The sequence below is a fragment of the Amphibalanus amphitrite genome, unplaced genomic scaffold, assembly GCF_019059575.1.
Source record: "Amphibalanus amphitrite isolate SeventyFive unplaced genomic scaffold, NRLGWU_Aamphi_draft 000603F_arrow, whole genome shotgun sequence".
In the NCBI taxonomy this organism is placed as follows: Eukaryota; Metazoa; Arthropoda; class Thecostraca; order Balanomorpha; family Balanidae; genus Amphibalanus; species Amphibalanus amphitrite.
Window position 1 is genome coordinate 334,449 of NW_024882097.1, and position 23,103 is coordinate 357,551.

The 23,103-nt window shown below is 46.9% G+C and overlaps 2 protein-coding genes and 1 long non-coding RNA gene across 6 annotated transcripts; 2 read left to right on the forward strand and 1 right to left on the reverse strand.

Annotated features, from left to right (window-relative positions):
- The first annotated feature begins 8,755 nt into the window (after positions 1-8,755).
- On the forward strand, positions 8,756-10,335 carry LOC122394649. Its single transcript, XR_006258908.1, has 3 exons — positions 8,756-8,940; positions 9,213-9,348; positions 9,806-10,335. It is a non-coding gene; the product is annotated as an uncharacterized LOC122394649 (long non-coding RNA).
- A 4,119-nt stretch (positions 10,336-14,454) lies between these two features.
- LOC122394644 (protein ALP1-like) lies at positions 14,455-15,678 on the forward strand. Its single transcript, XM_043391652.1, has one exon. The coding sequence runs from the start codon at positions 14,455-14,457 to the stop codon at positions 15,676-15,678; it is 1,224 nt and encodes a 407-aa protein (XP_043247587.1).
- A 217-nt stretch (positions 15,679-15,895) lies between these two features.
- LOC122394636 lies at positions 15,896-21,952 on the reverse strand. 4 transcript variants are annotated; one of them, XM_043391645.1, is made up of 6 exons: positions 21,815-21,952; positions 19,822-19,958; positions 19,419-19,572; positions 18,777-18,828; positions 18,283-18,362; positions 15,896-17,283 (listed from the first exon to the last, which is right to left on the reverse strand). In XM_043391645.1, exons 1-6 carry the CDS (start codon positions 21,940-21,942, stop codon positions 17,103-17,105), a joined length of 732 nt encoding a protein of 243 aa, XP_043247580.1. In that variant the 5' UTR covers positions 21,943-21,952; the 3' UTR covers positions 15,896-17,102. The 4 variants fall into 4 exon arrangements, 3 of the variants coding, with proteins under 3 accessions (XP_043247580.1, XP_043247578.1, XP_043247579.1); XM_043391643.1 differs by having other exon boundaries at positions 18,278-18,362; XM_043391644.1 differs by having other exon boundaries at positions 15,896-17,302; positions 18,278-18,362.
- Between the last annotated feature and the right edge of the window lie 1,151 nt (positions 21,953-23,103).

Below are 23,103 nucleotides of genomic sequence, written 5' to 3' on the forward strand. Positions count from 1 at the left end.
GCATGGCTAGGAACCAGTTTAGAAGGGCCATAGCAGTATCGTCGAATAAGGACAGGGAAGAAAAGAGCGTGACAAAAATGTGGAATCTCCTTTCTAGCAACGGGTACCCTGAAAACGTGCTTAGGAGAACTCTAAGGGAAGCGAAAGCTGGGGGCACTAAACGGGGTTCTACAAAAGAGGATGTAGATGGCTTCTTGACTCTACCATATGTGGACGAGGAATTATTGAGCCGGGTGAAAGGTGTGGTGCGCAGGTCGGGAATGAACATCCGACTTGCTTGGCGAAACAAAAACAAACTGAAAAACGCGCTAGTCAGGTCAGCCTTCTCACCTCCTCTCTGTCCGGGTGCCAGTCGCGGGTGCTACTGCTGTAAGTGTGGCTTAGCAGGGAGATGCACGACCAAAAATGTGGTTTACAGGATCACGTGTACTCTCTGCAAGGAACAGCCGGCGGTGTATGTGGGAGAGAGCAAACGTCCTGTCAGACTGCGTTTTAACGAGCATGTGAGGAACATGCTGAGTGCGACTCCCGACACCCCCCTCGGAGACCACTTTAGAGTGGCTCACGGTCAGCTGTCATTAGACAGAGGGGCGGATCTACCACTTACGGTGGAGATACTGCACCAGGCTCTGGACTACCCAGACAGAAAGATAGCAGAGTCCATCACTATCAGAGATTCGGAGCCCTCCCTGAACGAACGTCTTGTGTCTTGGCCTATCATATAAGTGTGTAAGATAGCGTATGCAGCGTGTGAATTCGAGTCATCGATCGTATCGAATGTCAAAAAGTGTTATGATGAGTTATATGTCCTGATTTTATCTCGTTTTTTTATCGCTCGTTTTATGTATGTGTGTACGGTACATCGGAAACATCTTAGCATAACCAAGGATGTTCTTCCATTGAAGTCTTATGTAAACAAATACCGCGAGATGAATTTCGAAATATGAAAATAGGCTGCCGTCTGTCTGCTGTAACCGTTTTTGTCTTCTACATTGTTCTTTCTTTCGTTTGATAATGGTCTGTTGGCCGAAATATCACGTAAATAAAAAGGTGATTTTTCATTAATTTTGCTATAGATTCGAGGAAAAAGGTCAATGTTTTTCTTTCATATAATTGTATCTATCATGTTCCTCGCCAGAGCACTGGCAAACATTAATACTATCGAGCCCATTGTTGACCGCAGGCCAGTGCTCGTCCAAACTTTAAAGAACCCAGAAAAGTTAGCGAAAACGGAGCTACAAATTGAATTCCTTGTAGCATGCAGACAGTCGGGTGTTACTCCAAGATTCATCAGCGATAGCATGAGACCAGTTAATACAGTGTTTGAGAAGAACAGCAAAGTACAGCAATCATGTGAAAAGTTTATGAAATCTCTACTCAACGAAGCCATTTCCGAAGCTTTCCGACGAAGGGCTTTTCTAAAACGTGAAAGAGATAGGCTATTCGATCGTATTCGAGGATTTTTTGACGCGGACAAGTTTATTTGGGTATGCCGCACATGCGTACGAGTGTTTGACCTGACCATCGCGGAGAACAGACCTCGTCTCATGAACAAATATGACCGTCTCAAGCGAGAGGCTCATGACAAACTCGTGTTGATGACAACCGTTGAAACCCAAGACACAGCTCCTCGGGTGAACAACTTGTCGTCTCGCCCAATATGTGATTCAGGCATGAAGCTGCTGGCCAAGGGACCCAACTTTGCCATAACGCAGGATGTCACCAAGAAGATTCTGGTTGATGTTGAGAAGGCTATTGAAAGATTTGCTTACGGTAAGAGATGGAAGGATGAGATAGTTAGACAAGCACGAGCCAGACTACCGTCAGCTCCAGTTGTGGCTCAGGGAGCACCGTCAGCTCTAGTCGGTGCCGGCGCCCTCCAGCAGACAACGTCAGCTCCAGCTCCAGCTGGTTCCAGCGCCCTCCAGAGGACACCGTCAGCTCAGGTCGGTGCCGGCGCCCTCCAGCAGACACCGTCAGCTACAGCTCCAGTTGGTTCCGGCGCCCTCCAGAGGACACCGTCAGCTCAGGTCGGTGCCGGCGCCCTCCAGCAGACACCGTCAGCTACAGCTCCAGTCGTTTCCAGCGCCCTCCAGAGGACACCGTCAGCCCAAGTCGGTGCCGGCGTCCTTCAGAAGACACCGTCAGCTCCGGCTCCAGTCGGTTCCAGCGCCCTCCAGAGGACACCGTCAGTTCGAGTCGGTACCGGCGCCCTCCAGCAGACATCGTCAGCTCCAGCTCCAGTTGGTTCCGGCGCCCTCCAGAGGACACCGTCAGCTCAGGTCGGTGCCGGCGCCCTCCAGCAGACACCGTCAGCTACAGCTCCAGTCGTTTCCAGCGCCCTCCAGAGGACACCGTCAGCCCCAGTCGGTGCCGGCGTCCTTCAGAAGACACCGTCAGCTCCGGCTCCAGTCGGTTCCAGCGCCCTCCAGAGGACACCGTCAGTTCGAGTCGGTACCGGCGCCCTCCAGCAGACATCGTCAGCTCCAGCTCCAGTTGGTTCCGGCGCCCTCCAGAGGACACCGTCAGCTCAGGTCGGTGCCGGCGCCCTCCAGCAGACACCGTCAGCTACAGCTCCAGTCGGTTCCAGCGCCCTCCAGAGGACACCGTCAGCCCCAGTCGGTGCCGGCGTCCTTCAGAAGACACCGTCAGCTCCGGCTCCAGTCGGTTCCAGCGCCCTCCAGAGGACACCGTCAGTTCGAGTCGGTACCGGCGCCCTCCAGCAGACACCGTCAGCTCCAGCTCCAGTTGGTTCCGGCGCCCTCCAGAGGACACCGTCAGCTCAGGTCGGTGCCGGCGCCCTCCAGCAGACACCGTCAGCTACAGCTCCAGTCGGTTCCAGCGCCCTCCAGAGGACACCGTCAGCCCCAGTCGGTGCCGGCGTCCTTCAGAAGACACCGTCAGCTCCGGCTACAGTCGGTTCCAGCGCCCTCCAGAGGACACTGCCAGTTCGAGTCGGGGTCCAGCAGACACCGTCAGCCCCAGTCGCGTCCCAGCGTACGCCGTCAGCTCCAGTCGGTGTCGGCGCCCTCCAGCAGGCACTGTCAGCTCCAGCCGGGGCCCAAGAGGCACCGGGACCTTCAGTCGACACCGGTGCTATCCAGCGGACGCAATCGGTCTCTACAGATGCACAACAGGCACCAGGAGCTCCATCCGACACCCAGCGAGCACCGTCAGCTTCTGCAGGCGCCCAGGGGTCAGCGACAACCGGTACGCATCGGTCACAAAATGACGAACCAAACTTGACCTTCCGTTTTCCCGACTTGGACAAACGGATTCCTCCCCCGACAAATAATCAGGCAGAGAGAAACCTGAAACAGCTTAAAGATGATTTACTCCGTACCTATAAGCACCACAAAACAGATCATGTCAATGTCACCCAGGATGAGATGTCGGCTTTGAGAACGCTAAAAAAAGATGATGCCATTATCTTAAAACCTAGCGATAAATGTAAGGGTTTTGTGATACTTGACAAAACTGACTATGTTGAGAAAGCTAACAACATTTTAGGAGATCGATCCAACTACGAACAACTGAAAAGAAATCCAGTTCCCAGGGTAGAGGCCTTGACTAAACGTACCCTAAAGCAGGTTACCAGTAACAAGCTTGATGACAATGTCATTCATGACCTAACACCTAACCATAGCCGTATCCCCTTGTTTTACGGGCTTCCCAAAGATCATAAACCGGGGGTCCCTCTTCGTCCCGTGATTTCAGCTTGTGGAGGCCCAACAGAGAAAACATCTTGTCTCATTGAACGTGTTTTGAGCCAATTGCTGAGATATGTGCCTACTCACCTACGGGACACCAAACATTTTTTGGACCATCTCGCTGACTACCAGCGACAACACACGATGCCAAGTGACATCATATTTTTCAGCATAGACGTAGTAAACCTGTATGGTTCCATTCCTTTAGATGAGGCAGTGGAGGCTGTTCGGGAAAAGTTGCAGGAGCATGTTACTGATATCAACATGTTCGGTTTGACACCCGATGACGTATGCACACTCCTGGACCAGTGTCTGAGGAATAACGTCTTTTGCTTTGACAAAGATTTCTACAAACAGAAAGTGGGAATCGCGATGGGTAACCCTTGCGCCCCTCCCGTTGCTATCCTCTTCCTAGACAGGCTGGAAAGACTGGCTTTACAAAACAGGGAGGCTAAGCCCGACCTGCTCTTGCGATACATTGATGATTACGGGGGAATCTGGACCCACGGGGAGGAAGCCCTGAAAGATTTCCTAGCGTATTTGAACTCACTTCATCCTACAGTAAAATTCACGATGGAGTTCACGAAGCAGGACTCGGGGGTCCCATACCTAGATACCCTGGTCTCTGTCGTTTCTGACAATGACATCACATTTCTGGCCACTGAACTGTACATTAAGCCTACCAACTCGGGCATAGTGCTTCATTTCTCTTCAGCTCATCCGTCGTCGACCAAAATTAGCATGGCTAGGAACCAGTTTAGAAGGGCCATAGCAGTATCGTCGAATAAGGACAGGGAAGAAAAGAGCGTGACAAAAATGTGGAATCTCCTTTCTAGCAACGGGTACCCTGAAAACGTGCTTAGGAGAACTCTAAGGGAAGCGAAAGCTGGGGGCACTAAACGGGGTTCTACAAAAGAGGATGTAGATGGCTTCTTGACTCTACCATATGTGGACGAGGAATTATTGAGCCGGGTGAAAGGTGTGGTGCGCAGGTCGGGAATGAACATCCGACTTGCTTGGCGAAACAAAAACAAACTGAAAAACGCGCTAGTCAGGTCAGCCTTCTCACCTCCTCTCTGTCCGGGTGCCAGTCGCGGGTGCTACTGCTGTAAGTGTGGCTTAGCAGGGAGATGCACGACCAAAAATGTGGTTTACAGGATCACGTGTACTCTCTGCAAGGAACAGCCGGCGGTGTATGTGGGAGAGAGCAAACGTCCTGTCAGACTGCGTTTTAACGAGCATGTGAGGAACATGCTGAGTGCGACTCCCGACACCCCCCTCGGAGACCACTTTAGAGTGGCTCACGGTCAGCTGTCATTAGACAGAGGGGCGGATCTACCACTTACGGTGGAGATACTGCACCAGGCTCTGGACTACCCAGACAGAAAGATAGCAGAGTCCATCACTATCAGAGATTCGGAGCCCTCCCTGAACGAACGTCTTGTGTCTTGGCCTATCATATAAGTGTGTAAGATAGCGTATGCAGCGTGTGAATTCGAGTCATCGATCGTATCGAATGTCAAAAAGTGTTATGATGAGTTATATGTCCTGATTTTATCTCGTTTTTTTATCGCTCGTTTTATGTATGTGTGTACGGTACATCGGAAACATCTTAGCATAACCAAGGATGTTCTTCCATTGAAGTCTTATGTAAACAAATACCGCGAGATGAATTTCGAAATATGAAAATAGGCTGCCGTCTGTCTGCTGTAACCGTTTTTGTCTTCTACATTGTTCTTTCTTTCGTTTGATAATGGTCTGTTGGCCGAAATATCACGTAAATAAAAAGGTGATTTTTCATTAATTTTGCTATAGATTCGAGGAAAAAGGTCAATGTTTTTCTTTCATATAACAGGCTACATCCGTGGTTACGCCCAAATGCAATAAGCCAGGTGCTGCTCAGGAAATTACTGACATATGTAATCTGTAAAGCCTTACAAGTAGGATTTTAGCTTCGGATTTTAGCCTCGTCTTACTCAGCGTGACCAGCTAGGCAGGCTAATTTTGGAAAGGTATGTGAACTGCACACCCAGTACATTTTGTGTTGAATGGTGTTATATTCCAAGATATTCACTCGTGCATGAAACTGGTGCGCTGCTTACTCCTCACAAACTTTGCTATTCTTCGCATTGTTTTTGTTGTGGTTAAGCAATGGCCATGTTTCGCCAGTTTTAGGTTTGCTAGTGTGAACGTAGTTAACAAATCCAAAGTCTCCTTTGACTTGCGCATGATTTGCAGCTTTTCTTGTCCTTGAGGTTACGAACCCAAGCGGCCCCCCGTTTGTGGGGCCTGAAGTTGGAGAATTTCCCTGTTTTTTAGGCTTATCCCGGGGAGTCCGATTGAGCCGACGAGACGGTGGAAAGGTTACGGCTTTTACAGCTCTCTTCCTGAAAGTGGACGGGTGGGATCATTGGATGCCATGAAAATCAGCTTCTCCGGGTTCTGAGCCTGCAGTTGAGCGGTCGTGTGAACGGGCCAGCTGTGGAATCGAGCTGCGGCTCAGACGGCGTATGTTTCCAGAATTTTTCAGCACTCGGGCGTGTATTCCCGTTTGAGTGCGAACTGCCACACCTGGAGAATTGCGACAGGTGTTGGTTCATGGTGCAGTGTTGACCGGTGCGGTGATATGTCGTTAGTTGTGTCAGAATACAGGTGTTCCGGAAACGAGCCGATCAACTCTAATTCTGGGTGACATACACGATACAGGTCACAGGATGGGTCTGGCATGGGTTCCGGGAAAGGCATGTCGACGCGGATAGTGCTTTGACATATTTGCCTAATTCAACGCAATTTCATCATAAATCGTGTTTTATAAGGTATGATAATGGCCTACAATTGTTTAAAATTCCTCGGATATGTGTACCTACAAACGTGCCCAATAATAGGAAGAATCTAGCAGACGTTGCGAATTAAGCACTGATATTATCTGAGCGTCTCATGATATGCATACCCATTACCCATGTAAATTGTTGTCATGTGACAGCATCTGCAGCTGCAGGTACATGATGAAATAACCAACACAGTTCATAACAAAATCCCCAACACACCCCAAATATCTTCCCAGAACTCACAACATGTAACCGTGCTGACAGACAACACGTTGCTATAAAGTGTCCAAGGATGGTCGCAACAACAATGCGAGATAACCGTCACGATCTTTCTGATTGTCGTAACAGCCGCGGATTGGAAACTCCGGACCGATGTCGTCATGGCGGAATGTCGGATTTTGACGCGGCAGAGGCTCGGCAGGTGTCAAACGACGAGATGGCCGGTCGGCTGCACGAGCGCGCCACCCCGTACCAGTCCCGGAAGGTGCACCCTTCCGGGGCTGTGGAATGCCTCTGCGGTGAAAGCGTGATGTATAATGTCCGTTCTGATTGTTTCTTTTGATAAAACGCGCATGAAATATTCTTATTTGCGTATTGTTCAATTTTCCGTCAGATATACGCGCGTAACCTTTGGCCTTTCTGCATCTGATTGACTTAAAAGTCATTTCAATTAGGTACATAGGTACATGGCTGGTCCAATTTGGCCCAAATTTGGCGTGCCCTCACTTAATTTGCACATTACCATTTTAAATTGATATGAAACCTTCCCGAAGTGCCTTGGTTTATACCTGGTTGTTCTTTTCCAAACTATTATTTAGACGCCTTAAGTCCGACGTGGTAGATTCACAAATGTAATTTAGAGACCGTTGCTGGCTCCGGTCAGAGGAAAGCACCTCATCTCACTGCGCCTTGGCACATGCTCCAAACATTGCGCTGCAAACCACGCATGACTTCCTTGCCGGTATTCTGCAATCGGTCAGCGTGCCAGCTGGAACTGCGGTGAGGCACCGAGCTGGCGACGGGGCGGCGCCAGTGGGGCCAGCCCTCAGCGCGCGCTGAGGAGACGCCCGGTGGAGGCTCCTGTCACATCCTTCGAAGACCCCTGTCACATCCTGCGTACTTACCTAGCCGGACTCACGGGCCGACCTAGTGAAGCTGTAGTTTACCGTCCAACAGGATCCCGTCTCTCAGGAAATGGTAATGCACGTTCGGGTGCGATTTCAAAACATGATGAAGCAATGAATAGACACAAACAGTTGTCACAGTTTCAAGAGAGCGTACTTTTGGACATTTCTTATCTTCGTGACGCTATAAAGTCGCTCACTATCTGCGTTTTACTTACCCCACAGGTGTGATTTGTGGCGTAGTTCGCTCTTCCACGTATACTCAAGCAAAACATTGTCATGAGTGACGAGAGCGAGTTGCGCATTGTAGAGCATTACATACAGCTTATGTCACTTCTTACCTTGAGTATTGAGCACGGTACGTTGCGTCGCACTCCCGTAAACATTTCTCAAACTAAAAATGCATCAACTTTGAAAGGTGGAAGATAAAAATGCGAATAAATTGTGGTTCAAGAGCTCCGTGACCTATGATTTCAATCGACGTACAGGGTACACGGCTCGCTGAACTTAATAATCAAGTTTGCGACATATCTCGAGAATGGAGCATAACTTGTAGCTTTATCCTTTTCCCTGAGACTTAGGAGTATAATGTGCCCTTTATTTGTGCCTGCCAATGTCATTCATATTTCATCAATATGAAAGAATCTAAGAAAATGCAAAAATGCTCGCTTTTAACTACCTATTTAAATATATGCATTGGGAGTGCAAATTCAAGACGTTTTAACTTAAAATGGAATGCGCCTTCAGATTTAACGGCTGATTTAAGCTTCATGGAAGGAAACAGATAACACCTCACCAAACTCAGAACAATGATTCAACTCGCAGGAAGCCTTTCAATTGGTCACCCTGCCAACAAAATAAGCAGTAACTATGCAACATCACCAGTTGACTCAGTCCCAGTCCGGCTCGACTGCTTCTCTCTCCCACCAGTGAACTGTCTTTTCAGGATTCCAGTGACGTAATTACCGATATTCATGCCGATCGGGGGCGGAGTCACCACCTCATCTGCCTACGGCCTCCGCTGGCCTCTGCAGATCGTGTGCAGATCGACTATATAATCACTGCGCCTGCCGGAGTCACACAGAAGCGACTCCGTTCCTATGGGGTGGACAACTCGTGTGCCAACTGCGGCGTTTGCGGGAGCCGGTCGCGTCATGATGGGTTTGCTGGCAGTGATGGTGGTGGTGTCTCTAAGTGCGCAGCTGTGCAGCTGTGCGCAGTCGTATTCACAGGCGCAGTCGCAGTACCCGAGGTATCTCAAGTTTCCTGTGGGGAGAGGTGAGTCCAATATCAGTGCAGCTCTTATGCAATGATATTGCTATTAGGTTAAATGGGTTACTTGGTTCAGAAATGGATAATAGATCAAGCTATTGTAATTTGTTTGCCAAACGGTAGAAATATTGGTTATTTGTGATCTATCAAACATGAACGTGTGCAAGATGTCATTCCATTTTGTAAGAAGGGAGAAATGCTTTCAAAAAGATATATATTGAAAATAAGTTGCCTGACAGCATACGAAGTTCATCTGGTGCCATTGTCACATGTTTTAGATCCCGATACAGAATGTATGGATTATCAAGTTAACAAGCGCTTCAAAGTTGGCGAGGTCTGGACATCGCGCTACTCCGGCTGCAAGCAGAGCCACTGTATTCGAGAAAAGGGTGTGCTCTACATCGACAGGTTTCAGTGAGTCCCTAGTCATTCTGCAAAATAATGGGCGCTTATTGTCGAGATTTTACGGTGGTTGGGAAATATGTAGTGATAGATTGTGACACTTAACCTTTAACATAACTATGTATTTACCGAAGCGTAAAGCAGCGTCAACTATGCTGTTCCGTGTACCTAAATATATTGATGAAATGATTGACCATGGTACTGAATATCGTTGCTGAGACCACGACTTAAATTTTTACTTTTTATATAACTTTTTTGTCAAGTGAATGATTCACAATCAATGCGGCGCACTATTTCGTCAGTAAACAGCGGACTCAAGCGGCTTGCGGCTACTCGACTACGCCGTACATTATGTATTGATTGCCCATGCATAGCTTCTGGGTGTAATTCCAAGCATCTCTGAGCCAACAATGCATTATGCAGTCCGTGCATTCCGTGCGCTAATGGATGGTGTGTTGTGTGTCGCCAGATGCCCTTCGGTTCAAGACAAAGTGGACTACAAGAGGCTGAAGGCCGATAATCTGTTCTGTCGAGAGGCAAGAGGAGATCGACGGAAACCATTTCCAGATTGTTGTGCCCGCCTGGTGTGCAAATACTACTTCAACGGGAAATTGGTTCCCCTGCCGCTGCATAAGTATCCCTACCTGTGAGATCTTATACGCGCACAGATCGGCTGAAGCTGAAGACACAGGACTCTACCACCTATGTCGTCTTTCTGTGAGGTCCATTGCACCTCTCATGTTGGCTGTTCAATGCAAAGGAGGAAGACAAAGCCTTTGAGGTACTGTTTCGTGATATTTATTTGCATAGATCTGTAATCATAACGTGTAGGCATCCTAATTTATTGTATTGATTTTGATTTTGATTGGTGTGTTATAGCTTTTGCTACTGCAGAGTTGGAAAACATTTTAACACATTGATGTTATTATAGTGTATGCGGTGCGATGCATGTCGTGATCATGATGTTAACATATTTTGAATCCACTTTTGTAATCATTATTCACGATGTAATTATTTTTTAACCCTCGCCCATGTAGGGGGGGGGTTGGTGCAACCCCCCCCCCCCTGAGGCTTTTCGGAAATAGTGCAAAAACGGCGGCGCGCAGCGCCGCCAAATTTTGGGTACCTTATGGGGCAAACCTTGCGCATCTTTTGATAAAAAAAAAATTTGACCGGGTCATGTCAGGTCACGGAGTTATGACGTCACAAAGGGAACAGCCTCCGGCCGGATTTTCACAAACTGAGTGCCAACGCCCGAGGTTTCCTGCCGGTGGTACCGACATCGGTTGATGGTTCGTGATGAAACTTCCCATGCATGTTGGGGCAAGTATTGGCTATCATATGGTATAAGAAACTTGACCGGGTCAGGTCAGGTCACGGAGCTATGACGTCACAAGAGGAACAGCGTCCGGTACTATTTTTGAAAAGCGCTCGAACCACTATTTTGCTAATTCTTGTCACCTCAATGGGAATATGCAGCAATATTAGCTTCTATAGGGAGCAAATGGACCTCCCAAATCCAAAAATACAATCAGATTTCAAAAATTTAAATTTTGATTTTTCGAATTTCTGCCGCCGACTGTGACCTTGCCGACTTCCGGCGCTCCCAACGCGCCATTTTTAGAGCTAGGGAAACGAAATACATACCAAACGATAGAGAATTGATCAAGGAACACGATAGTGAAGGTGTAAAGTCGATATCTCCCACCGTTTTGCCGCAATCGCCGCGGAAAGTTGAAAAAGTCTATTTTTTCCGAAAATTTGACCTTTGACCGGTCAAAAGTATGTCAAATGTTGACCTAGGACCATAAAATATACCACCAATCGCGAGATCTCGGCGAGAGCAATCCGTTGGTCTTTTCCGCTAAGCTCTACGACGCTCCGTTTTCAAACGCCAAGGGGGGGTCGCACCAACCCCCCCCCCCTGCATGGGCGAAGGTGGCAGATCGCCGTTTACGGGCGAGGGTTAACTTTAACTTTTGTAATTATTATTCGCGATAGATTTAAATGTTTATAGAGTGATGCTTTGATGTAGAATTTATCAATTCATGCTCTGTGTACTTTAAAATGAAACATTTGTCAACATCATCATTCAATGATCATACCTACATATTTTGTAAGTGGCAAGCGATAGTGTGATGGCGGTTATCTTTTGCAGAAATATAAAAAAGCATTACTATTATATTAAACAAGTGTACGACTCTATGTAAAGTGTTAAAATCAATGACACTGTCCCTTAGAAAGCATTCAAGCTCTTTTTTCTGAGAAAAGCTCATGGGATTTCTATTATATCAATTAATGTTTCAAGTCAAACTATCAAGAACTTCGTGAAAAATAAATAATAACGGGCGGGTAAACATGGATTACATTCAATCGACCACAGCCCCAGCTATGATTTTCCCCGGTCATCCCGCTTTCTACGTCACGCATGCTGGTATGACGTCAAATTCTCCCTACGGATCTCTCTGGATGCGGTTCAGGTGTGACGTCAATGACATTTTATTGGTCGATCCTTACACACCACAGGTCAGCTTGGACGTCACCTAGCCCACCGGTTTCAGTGTAGAGCCAGCTGGCGTCATCGACTTTTCCTGACAACCCGGATTACCTTCATATTCGTCGTAACTATGATTTTATTTTGTATCCAAAATGGGTGTTCTTGGGCTGGTTGTTGATTTTTTTTTTGGACCATCTGTATTCTGTAGACTGTAATATAGGTCTGTCATTAATTGAGCGCACAGAAGCCGTTTTCACGGCGGCCATCTGGTACACATTTGGTGCAGATTAGGTGCAGATTTGGTGCCGATTTGGTCAAATGAGGTTCAGTGTGTTTCTTAACCCGCGCCCAGATGGGGTCTGCCGAGCAACGCGGTCTGATGGGGGGGGGCCATTTTGGCCCCCCCCCCTCAGATCTCGAGAACCACGCAACATAGCGACAAGCGGTAAACGGTGTTGGATAGCCCCAACGGGGAACTACCTTGTGACCCAATTTCATTGACCTCGGTCAAACCGATGACGTCACAGGTCAGGTCAAAGGTCGAATTTTCACCGTTTACAGGCATTTCAAGAAATGCGTTGTAAAATCGAGTAAAATGCATTTCATTGAAAATCATCGATGGGGAAATGTTCTTCAAACACATATTTTGCTATTTGAGGTCACTGATACCAGGTCAGGTCACAGAGGTCAGGTCACTGGGGGGTCACAATATGAAAGTGTCGTGTGATACATGTTTTATGGTCCATTTTACATGACAAATGCGATTATGTGGGTCAGACAGACTTTAAGGGCCAGCTTAGGTCACGTTTTGGTCAAGGTCAGGTCAAGGTCAGGTCAAGGTCAGGTCAAATTAGGTCAAATTTCAAAGTTGATATTTTTGCATAAAATGGGTATCGATTCGATGCAGCTCGTCACGGGGAGTTCAATGGTGGTCTCCGTTTTGTGCTACGAGGTCTAGAATTGCTAAAAATTGAGTTCAAAAATTTGACGTCATCAATTTTTAACAGTTGTTTTGCTATAACTTGGCCAAAAAAGAGGTATCGATCTAAAATTTGGTATGTATATCGAAGAGCGCAGGGACTATCACATATATTCCGGTTTTTTTCGAAATTCGAAAATTTTTTGGAAATTTTTTGAGTTTTTCTAAAAAAATCATTTTTTTATTTTTGGGGGTCAAAATCCCAAAATTTTGAAAATCCGAGATAGCAGTTTTGTAGCGCCGTCTTTTCTCTATACAACCACATAAATAACTTTAAAATTGCTTGTTAACTGTAGAATTTGTGAGCGTTTAAAGATTTCATGTTTTTTGCTCATTTTTACTCGAACATGACCTCAGTTTGACCTCAATAACTCCTGACCTGAGGTGACCTGTGACTTGAAATTTTGTGTGAAGGTGTCAAATTGATGCCCGGTAAGGTACCCAAAATTTGGCGGCGCTGCGCGCCGCCGTTTTTTCGCTATTTAAGAAAAACCACAGGGGGGGGGGCCAAAATGGCCCCCCCATCAGGGCGCGGGTTAAAAGTTATCAATTTGGACTGCACAGATGCTTATATACCTCAGTTTTCAAATTATCAGACCTTGTTTTCGATTAAAACACTGAAATAAATTCATGATACGAATATATTTATTGTGAAAGAGATTTGGTGCACATTTGGTCAAATTACGTGCATCTGCCTCATAGCGCGTCCTGAAAACGGCTGTACCTACCCATATCTACCATCCCTCCCCTGGCTTGTAGCCAGGGATGCTCGCTGACGTCACAAGACTTGCACAAGACTAAGCTGCAGAGAATCAAGCGAACTGCGGGGGATGTCTCAGTTCACGTTCAACTTGCGTTAATCCGTGTTTCACTGCGCGTTTTACGCATTTCACTGTGTTCGCTGCACGTGACCAAGAGTAAAATGATGACCCTGTTCTGGAGAACTTGTCCGTTGCCAAGCGAGCGGTCGTTACCATTTTAATGGTGTTATGGTTCCAGAGACTGGCCGCCGTCCACTGGTGCGGAATTCCGTCCGGAGTCCGTCCGGAATGTCTCCGCACGCTGGCCGCATCCGGTCCGGATGCGGTCCGGATGCGGTCCGGATGCGGAGAGCTCACGGACACCATGCGGAGACCGCACCGACTACGGACGGAGACTGTGACAAATGTGACGAATTGAGAGATGCATGGATGACGCCATGATTTTCTGAAATATTTAAAATAAAATAAGACATTACAACAAAAATTATAGATGAATTATTGTCTTTTCTGAATTTATAATTATAGCTCAGCATATTTTTTTTTTGATGATGGTAGCTGTGTTATGATGCGGATATATAACATAAATACAAAGCATGCAGATAATTCGGGAGATCTAAAATATATTAAATGTTTGGTAATGCCTTATCGCTACCAAGGTGATATAAACAAACAATTGACATCCGGCATCTGCACTCTGCAGCGATATCTTATATGCGCCGTCAATAGCTTTCTGTCGACTTTCCAGGAGCTTGATATATACGTACGCTGCCGTCTTCGTTCTTGTTATTGTTAAGTATACATAGGCTACGTTCGTTCTGTGTTTATTGTTCTTGTTGTATTTCATACCGTTTATTGTTCAAGTGTTCTGTATAAGTGTAACTATGGATGTACGTGTCGGCCTGGCTCAGGCTCGGCTCCGTGTGGCTGTGGAGCACGCTCGTCGGCGGCCACGTCGGCGAGTATGGGTGACCGACGTGCTGCAGCGGCGTAAAGCTCGTGGCGAGTTTTACCACCTCGTGCAGGAGCTGCGACTCCTGGACCCGGATAGGCACCAGACCTATTTCCGGATGAGCCGCGACTCGTTTGACCTGATCTTGTCTAAAATCGGACCGATCATCACCCGCCAGCACACCAACTTCCGAGAGCCCATCGAGCCGGCCCAGCGTCTGGCCATCACCCTCCGGTACCTCGCCTCAGGGATGGAGTTCGCCGCGCTGGCGCCCACCTACCGACTCGGCGAACGGACGGTGCGAGCCATCGTGTGGGACACGTGTGCCGCCATCGTGGCTGTCCTCGGCCCGGAGGTGCTGCCGGCCCCGACCGAGGCCACCTGGAGGCGGAGCGAAGCGGCCTTCAACCAGCTGTGGGACTTCCCCAACTGCGTGGCGGCCATTGACGGGAAGCACGTCCTGATCAAGGCACCAGCAAACTCAGGCAGTGAGTACTTCAGCTACAAGAAGACTTTCAGCACCGTACTTCTGGCTGCCGTCGACGGTAACTACCGCTTCGTGTACGTGTCGGTGGGGAGCGCTGGGAGGGAGTCCGACGGCGGCATTTTCGGCCGCAGCGACCTGGCTGAGAAGCTGAGGGACGGGACGCTCGGCCTGCCACCAGCCAAGCCGCTCCCGGGCACGGAGGTGACGCTGCCACATGTGTTTGTGGCGGACGAGGCGTTCCCTCTCACCGCCAACATCATGCGGCCGTACCCAGGCCGCACCGAGGCCAGGCTCGGCCGGCCAGCGGCGGTCTTTAACTACCGCCTGTCCCGGGCACGGCGCGTGGTGGAGAATGCCTTCGGCATCATGTCCCAGATGTGGCGACTCCTGACACGGCCGCTCAACGTCTCCGTGGACCACGCCTGCCAGCTGGTCTACACCATCTGCATCCTGCACAATTTCCTGCGCCGTGACGACGCAGCCGGAGCACCACCCCGAGTCGACGGCACGGAGGCTGAGCAGGCGAACGGTGGCGGGGGCGGCGCGCTGGTGGACCTCCGCGGCCGTCTGGCGGCTCACCCTCACAACTACCCCGTCCGGGCGGAGCAGATCCGACAGCAGTTCACACACTTCTTCATGGGCCCGGGAGCCGTGCCCTGGCAAGAGTAGGAAGCTGTCGGATGTCGGTGTGTGTCAGTGTGTGACACGTGTCTTGGAACTAGTGTGTACTAGAGTTCCATGTGCGGTGAGCTTCATACGCTACGTGCATGGGTTAGGAGATGTTATTGAGGCATTATCGTACTTGTCAGCTGAAATGTTGCAAGCTGAATATGAGATGTGCCACTGCTGCACTTCAAATATACCAGGTTTACTCTGATTGGTGTTATATTGTAAAAGATTGGAACGTCAGCTGGGGCTAACAGACATTGGCAAACGTCAAATGACAACGTAATGCAATATGCATCAAGTACAAATATAAAAACAAACAGACAAATCTGAACAAAAACAAAATACCATTATCACTGGTCACACATGTAGGAGAGTTAGAGCCATATGGTAACATGAAAGACATACAACTTGGAATGAATCCGCGACCAGCATTTCGAGTCAAAAACAAATACTAACCCCCGGAAAGCATTTACGAGGGACATCAAGCTCATAGTTACATAGGAAAAATAATCACCGAATGATGCCTAAAACGATGCTACAATGAATGTCACAAGATCGTCGTAAAAATCACAGCACAGGTGACGGATGGACAAAGTATAATTTAAGGACAAAAAGTCAGACACCAAACAGACAGACAAAGTCATTCGAATTCATAATTCATCGTCAAAATCTCATGATATAAGGGAAATACAGGGTGGGCCAAAAAATTGTGTAACTTTTCAGCAGTAATTTCTCGAAAGTGGTAAAACATATGAAGAAGAAACTTTCACAACTTAAAGAAAATCGTTTGACAAATTATATGATACCCATTTCATGGACAAGTTCCAATGGAACTGATGTTGCCACCATCATTTAAAAAGGATATGTGTCTTTTATTCGTGTATGTGCTCAAAGTGGGAACCTCCACGCTGAAGGCACATCTGAACGTGCTCCAGGAAGCTGCCAGGAAGTGCCAACAGATACCGCGGAGCGGGTGGGCGCCAGCTTCCTGGAGCACGTTCAGATGTGCCTTCAGCGTGGAGGTTCCCACTTTGAGCACATACACGAATAAAAGACACACAGAGACACAATGATTATGGCAACATCAGTTCGATTAAAACTTGTCCATAAAATGGCTGTCGTATAATTTTTAAACCATTTTCTTAAAGTTGTGAGTTTCTTCTTCGTATCTTTTATCATTTTCGAGAGGTTATTGCTGAAAAGTGACACAATTTTTTGGCCCACCCTGTATGACACGAGCTTTGTCTCACTCCTCCTTGGCCTTCATGATAGCGGTCATTATTTCTATTTTTAGAGCAAACACACGATGCTCCGGCACACCTTCCATTTCTGCACCAACCCATTGGCCGAACGACAAGTTAGGGTTGGACAGAGTAGCGAAAGCGTTTTCTAAATTCTGAAGTGCGTCGTCAACCCTCCCTAGTTTATCCCCAGTCTTGGGCCGCTTGGCGCCGCTCACGCGAGTGGTGGCTGGCTGGGCGGCTGGCTGGGCGGCTGGCTGGGCGGCTGACGGGGTGGCAGTGGCGGACCCGGACGCGCTGCCGACCGGCGTCGACCTGCGCCGCGAGGCCGGCGGCAACGGCGGCGCCGTGCCACCAGACATCACTGCAAAGTACACCCCAATCTAAATATCAATAAGCGTACAAGACGGATCACATAGGTGATCTGTTATTGCTTCGTGCTTATAAAATGATAATGCCGATTTGTATTGCACGTCGTTCACTCGTACTGAAACTGTTAGATTCATTTATTTATTAATACCACACCTACTATTGGACGTCAAACCCCTCGAGACCCCACTTTTTTGCGATAATTTTTAAATGCGTGAACTCTCGTTGACGATATTCTGGCAATGTGTGTTTCAGAACCTGCCGACACTTTTATTACAAAAGTATTTTGACACCAAACGATAATGAAAGGTACTTCTCATTCACTCGTAATGCTAAGGTCATTTCAGGCCCGGGCAGAGGCTTGCGTTCGGCCACACTCGAGCCCCGCCACCAGCGCCATCTGCTCTTAATGTCATCTACCAGCGCCCGCTACCGCTACCAGCTACCGCCCACCATCAAGCCTGGACGGAGCGCGAGAAGCGAGTGACCGGTCGCCGGGCAAGAAGCGCCGGAGAGGTAGGGCGGAGCGTAGCGCTGATGTCATTACGTGGCTCCACCCCATGAGCGCGTATCCTTTACCCAAACAGCAGATTCGTTCCGTGAAATTTAACATTACGAGTGAATGAGAAGTCCCTTTCATGATCGTTTGGCGTCAAAATACCTTAGTAATAAAAGTTTCGACAGGTTCTAAAACACACATTGCCAGAATATCGTCAATGAGAGTTCACGCATTTAAAAATTATCGCAAAAAAGTGGGGTCTCAAGGGGTTTGACGTCCATAGACCATAGTAGAACCCAGAGCGACTAGCCGCCACGTGATATTGCGATGAACTTTTTCACCTGTTGTAAGAATGCTCGCAAACAATGCAAGACTCATCAAACCAATAGCCAAATAGATCCTTGCACCAATGTACCAAATCGATTGAAGATTCGTGCACGGCACACTGCACATTATAAAAGTACCCAGCGCCCTCACTGCACTTGCCTACCTGACCTGTCGTCGGACTGAGCCTGATCGTCGCCGAACAATGACTGCGTCTCGCTCATCTCCAACTGATCTTCCCAGTCGAATGACTAAAACAAACAAATGAGAGCACAACCGGTCAGAAACAGCACCAGATTTAGCACCTTCCGACGAGAGAAAAATGTGCATGTAGATAAGTCGAAGGAACTGCACTTGTATACTAAGCAAGAATTTCACTTCCATTATTAACCCGCGTCCCGTCGGGGGGGGGGGGCGAAACGGCCCCCCTGTCCTTTTCCGTCGATATCTCCTAAACGGCTGGAGATATCGCCACCAAACTTTCAGGACCCCTCCATGCATCAATTCTACACATTGTGACCAAAAATTTTCCAGAGGATATGATATGAAAGATTTTAGTATCAGCTTCTGCTGAAAGCTGGGACCATAGTACACAGTCCCCACTCCCAGGGTCTCTTTGACCAGTCTGCAGCCATGTAGTTAAGAAACCAAGGTCAGAAACGTACCGCGTTCGGATCGGAAGTTGAGGACTGTTGAACACCCAGGTTTGTCAGCACACTGTGAAGGAAAGGATGATAACATAATCACGAAGGATGCATGATGTTTGTTTTGCTTTGTTGGGTGATGCTCTTGCGCTCCATCGAGACCATTGCAGAGCCAGGACGATCGCAAAGAGTAGGGGGAGACATCGGTCTGGGCAGGAATCCTACTCAGTCGCCGGGGCTGAGCCCATCCAATTGGGCAAGCCGACGGAAACGGTGTGAAAAAAACAACAACAGAACGGTGTGACTGAATGAATGAGGAAGAACGAAGAACGAAGAACGGAGGATCCCATGGTTATCAATTATAATGCTTTGTCAGTGTTGTTTCATAAGTCATGATCTAATGAGACCGTTTTAGGGACACAGGATATTAGGAATGGGGAAAGGAACAAGTCTGGCCGGCCTCCCTCGTGCGCCGCCACGGTTGAATCGGCCGCGCTAACGATCACTATACCTGCTGCTGAGAAGCTAATTATCATGTCCAATGACCATGCCAGGCATCGATTGCTATATGAACGTCATGTGCTGCCACCTATGTGCCGATGGCACGCCATCTAGAAGAATCACATTGGTAATTAGTACAGTTCCCAATACAGCAAAACTCACGGTTTGGGGTTACCGGCGTCGTCCAGGAACCCCATCTCTCTCATCCAAGAGGGCATGTCCTGCGGTACCGCTCCCGCGGATCCGCTCGGTTGCTGTTTTCGTCTCTTTGTATAGTAGTCCCGTAAGTTGCGCCATCTCTTCTTCGCCTCATTTCCTGAAAGCACAGACATATGGCATGGTGCATAACATAGCATGGCGAGTGATGAATGAACAATGGATGATAGGCGTTTCAAAAGACGAAGGTTAATCATACTTTTTTATTAACTGGCGGCCCCACCCAGAGCTAAGCGGACATCTGACAACTTAAGTGACCAATCACTGTCAACACTTCAAACCACCAGCTATTCAGTTTGCTGATGTACATAAATGTGACCTTAATAGCAACGTCACAAACAGTTCTAACCTTCACGGCCAGTAGTAGCTGCGCACCGCTCCCATAATGCTCTGGCTTTAGTTTTATTGAAATAGTCCTTGTGTTTGGGCTGCCACAAGCACGGGTTTTCCTTTACAAATAAAACCAGTGCACTGTCACCTGGCATGCTGAAACAAGAGAACATGATACATTTACAGATAAGAAAGACAAAAACACATACAATGAAGCATATTGGTATGTGTAGGTAGGAAATAAATCTCATCTGTGACTTGTCCCATGGCAGTGATGGAAAATTACAATTTTCTGGTATGGTGATGAGAGTTGACCAGTCTAATGTTTAAAGTTACCTATCTTTTAGCTGTTGCACAAACATATAAACCCAAGTTTTGGAATTATGAGAGGCATGGCACGAGCAGTGTTGAATGGTCCATCTTTTTGTCAAACCAATGATGAAAACAAATTGGTACCTAGCAAAATGTTATGAAAACACCATGAAAACATGTAAATGACATGTTGACTCAAAACACTGACACTGCCTTGGGTACCACACCTACTTCAGAAGGACATTTCAAACTGCACACCACATCTACTTCAGAAGGGCAATTCAAACAGTTGTGGTGATATTGCCACAATGGCACAATGCTTGGAAAAGTGCTCAATTCTACCCCATTATGTGTCCCTCACCCATGACCCAGGTATGTGTGAGAGACACAGAATACAGCTTAGAAACCTTCCCAAAATTGGAATGTTATACCTACTATTGGCAGCACACCAATAAGTATTATCAAATGCTCAGGAAGAAGGCACCCACCATGAGTAGGTGGTGATTGTCAGGAACTACAAAGTATGTGTCGGCAAAGCAAAGCTGATAAAATTATCCTAATCAAATCCATTCAGTACCTTTGCATTTTGGTTTGACCTATCCATGCAAAATGGACTAAATACCTATGAATTGTATGACTATGTGTACTGTGTAGGGTATGTTCAGGAAACCCCAGTTGAAACTGCACAGCAATGCTCAGCCAATTGTTCTACCACATGTGGAACTGCAGGGGATATCATTCATCAACCATGAATCTGCTTTACTGATACAGGACGAAAGTCACATCTGGTACTTGGTAGTCATAAAGCATGCGTCACACTTTTTTTTGCAACCAAGGAAAGGCGCTATACCCAGAGATGCTTTCTAGCCAACCAAACCAAACTTAACCAACTCTGACGACCTAACCTTACCTACAACCTAACAACTGAACAACCTACAGCACCTCACCTTGGTTGCAAAAAAAAAACAAGTGTGATGCCTGCTTTACTTCTACCTCACATCTTGGGGGTAAAAGTGTAGGAAAAGTCAGAACTCCGAGCAAATATATAAGCATAATCTAACCTGACCTAACCTTGCCTACCAGCCTACGAGCATAAATCTTTCAACCTACGAACCTACAACCTATCAACCTAAAACCTTCCAGCATAAGGCCTAACAACCCACTACAATTTAACCTGCAACCTACCAGCCTATTCAGACCTTTTGTATGCCTACTAACAATTATATTGGGTCCATGCACTCAGTAGCGACTGCGAGTCCTCGTACCCTTCAAACTAACATCAAATCTATTTCCAGATGGTTTTAACTACAAAAATGAAAATGAGTACATCATATGATTGGCACCTAACATGCTTCATAGATGTATGCACTCTAGCTTTCTCAGCCTGAACCCCTTCCAGAAATTCAGGGTAATGTGCGATATTCTATGCACCACTTATCTGCCTGTTACTAATTAACAGGTATGTTTTTTTTTGTCGCTCATTGGAATGCATAAAACAGCATATTTATTGTGGTGTTTGTGGTACAATTAAAACAAAATGCCCTCTGCTTACCCAAAAAAAAATCATAAGAAGCATCCTCTATGCACCAATTGTAACATGCAACCAAAATAATGTTTCCTATCACTCATTACCAAATAAAATATTGCAAGTAACCAGCAGCGAAAACTCTTGCCATTCTAAGGAAATAATTTTTACTTACTTCATGATGATCGAGTTCCAATTTTTCACAATGTTCACAATGTTTGCCTCCGACACGGCCCCAAACCAACCCCAAACCACGTCTGTTCCGGACGTTCCGGATGCGGAAAAGTTCAACGCGTCGGACATCACTCTTCCGTCTCCGTAGCAACCGCATCCGAAACGCATGCGGAGAGCGCGTATTTACAAATTGCAACCGAGCTCCGCCGTGGGGTAAGGTGGGCAGGGGTTTTTGCACTACGGCTGCGGTTGAACTACCGTCTGTGGTAGAAACTTCAGGACGATGGCGCGTTTCATACGAAATCTGGCGCAATGTTTGTTTGCTTCTTTGTATTGTTATTGCTGTGAACTCTTGAAGTGGGAGTGTTTCAATAACAATTTGTGGATTATTTGAGTTTCTTTATATAAACATAGAATAGTATTATGAAACATTTTGTGGAAACTGCAAATACTGATATGATCAATTACTTAGTTTGGGAATTCATACACATTTTGTAGATATTTGTCTGGCAAATGGTGTAACAAACCTCAAGCCTATCATGATCTGAAGCTGTTGTAACAAATCAAAATTGCTTTGATGTTACATAGTACCTTGTTGGAAAGACTGGAGGCTGGAGCATGGTTCAAGATGATGCGTAAAAATTCAAGATTTGTGCGAAAGCTTGTGACTGAAGAATGAAAACAGTTGATATGATGGCTCAATCAAACGTGGAAATGGACGACAAAAGTAGAGTTTCAACATTCCAGCATGTGAGAATAACTTCAGAAATTCATAGTTCTTGTAGTATTGTATTCTTCTTATGTACAGTTATTGGTTTTGATAAGGTATTTCAAATTCATTGTGTCAGTTGAGATATAGATGGATTGCGGGAAAAATTAAGAATCATTGCATGGTAGCTAGGTACTTGTTTGGTAAAAAGGTATGTGATGAATACTATGAGAAGGTTTTTTATGACTTAATATATGGTCGTTGTTGTACCTACAAAAATGCAAGCTTACTAGCAACTAGTTTCTGAATCAAATTGAAAGTATTTGCCATGAATGTAAATATGTACCTGCAAAGTATGTCAATAAATTTGTGTGATGTTGACCAGAGAGTTTTATCATCTGGGCATTTATGTCTCTTCTTTCATTAGGTGTTAAGCATAGTAATTATGGATGAACTTTGTGCCAATATCTTCAAATTGCACAATGTATGTAGCATGTCTACAACCCTCACTGATCCTGCTATAGCTATAGGCATTTGGCACCAGCTTGACCAAGGGCATGAACTTCACAGTTGCACAACCT

Coding starts and splice junctions, on each gene's coding strand:
- LOC122394644 (XM_043391652.1), top strand. CDS start 14,455: ATGGATGTACGTGTCGGCCTGGCTCAGGCTCGGCTCCGTGTGGCTGTG.
- LOC122394636 (XM_043391643.1), bottom strand. CDS start 21,942: ATGTCCGACGCGTTGAACTTTTCCGCATCCGGAACGTCCGGAACAGAC. Junction 18,829..19,418: donor GACGCCGGTAACCCCAAACC/GTGAGTTTTGCT, acceptor TTTCCTTCACAG/TGTGCTGACAAACCTGGGTG. Junction 17,284..18,277: donor TCAGTCCGACGACAGGTCAG/GTAGGCAAGTGC, acceptor TGTACTTTGCAG/TGATGTCTGGTGGCACGGCG.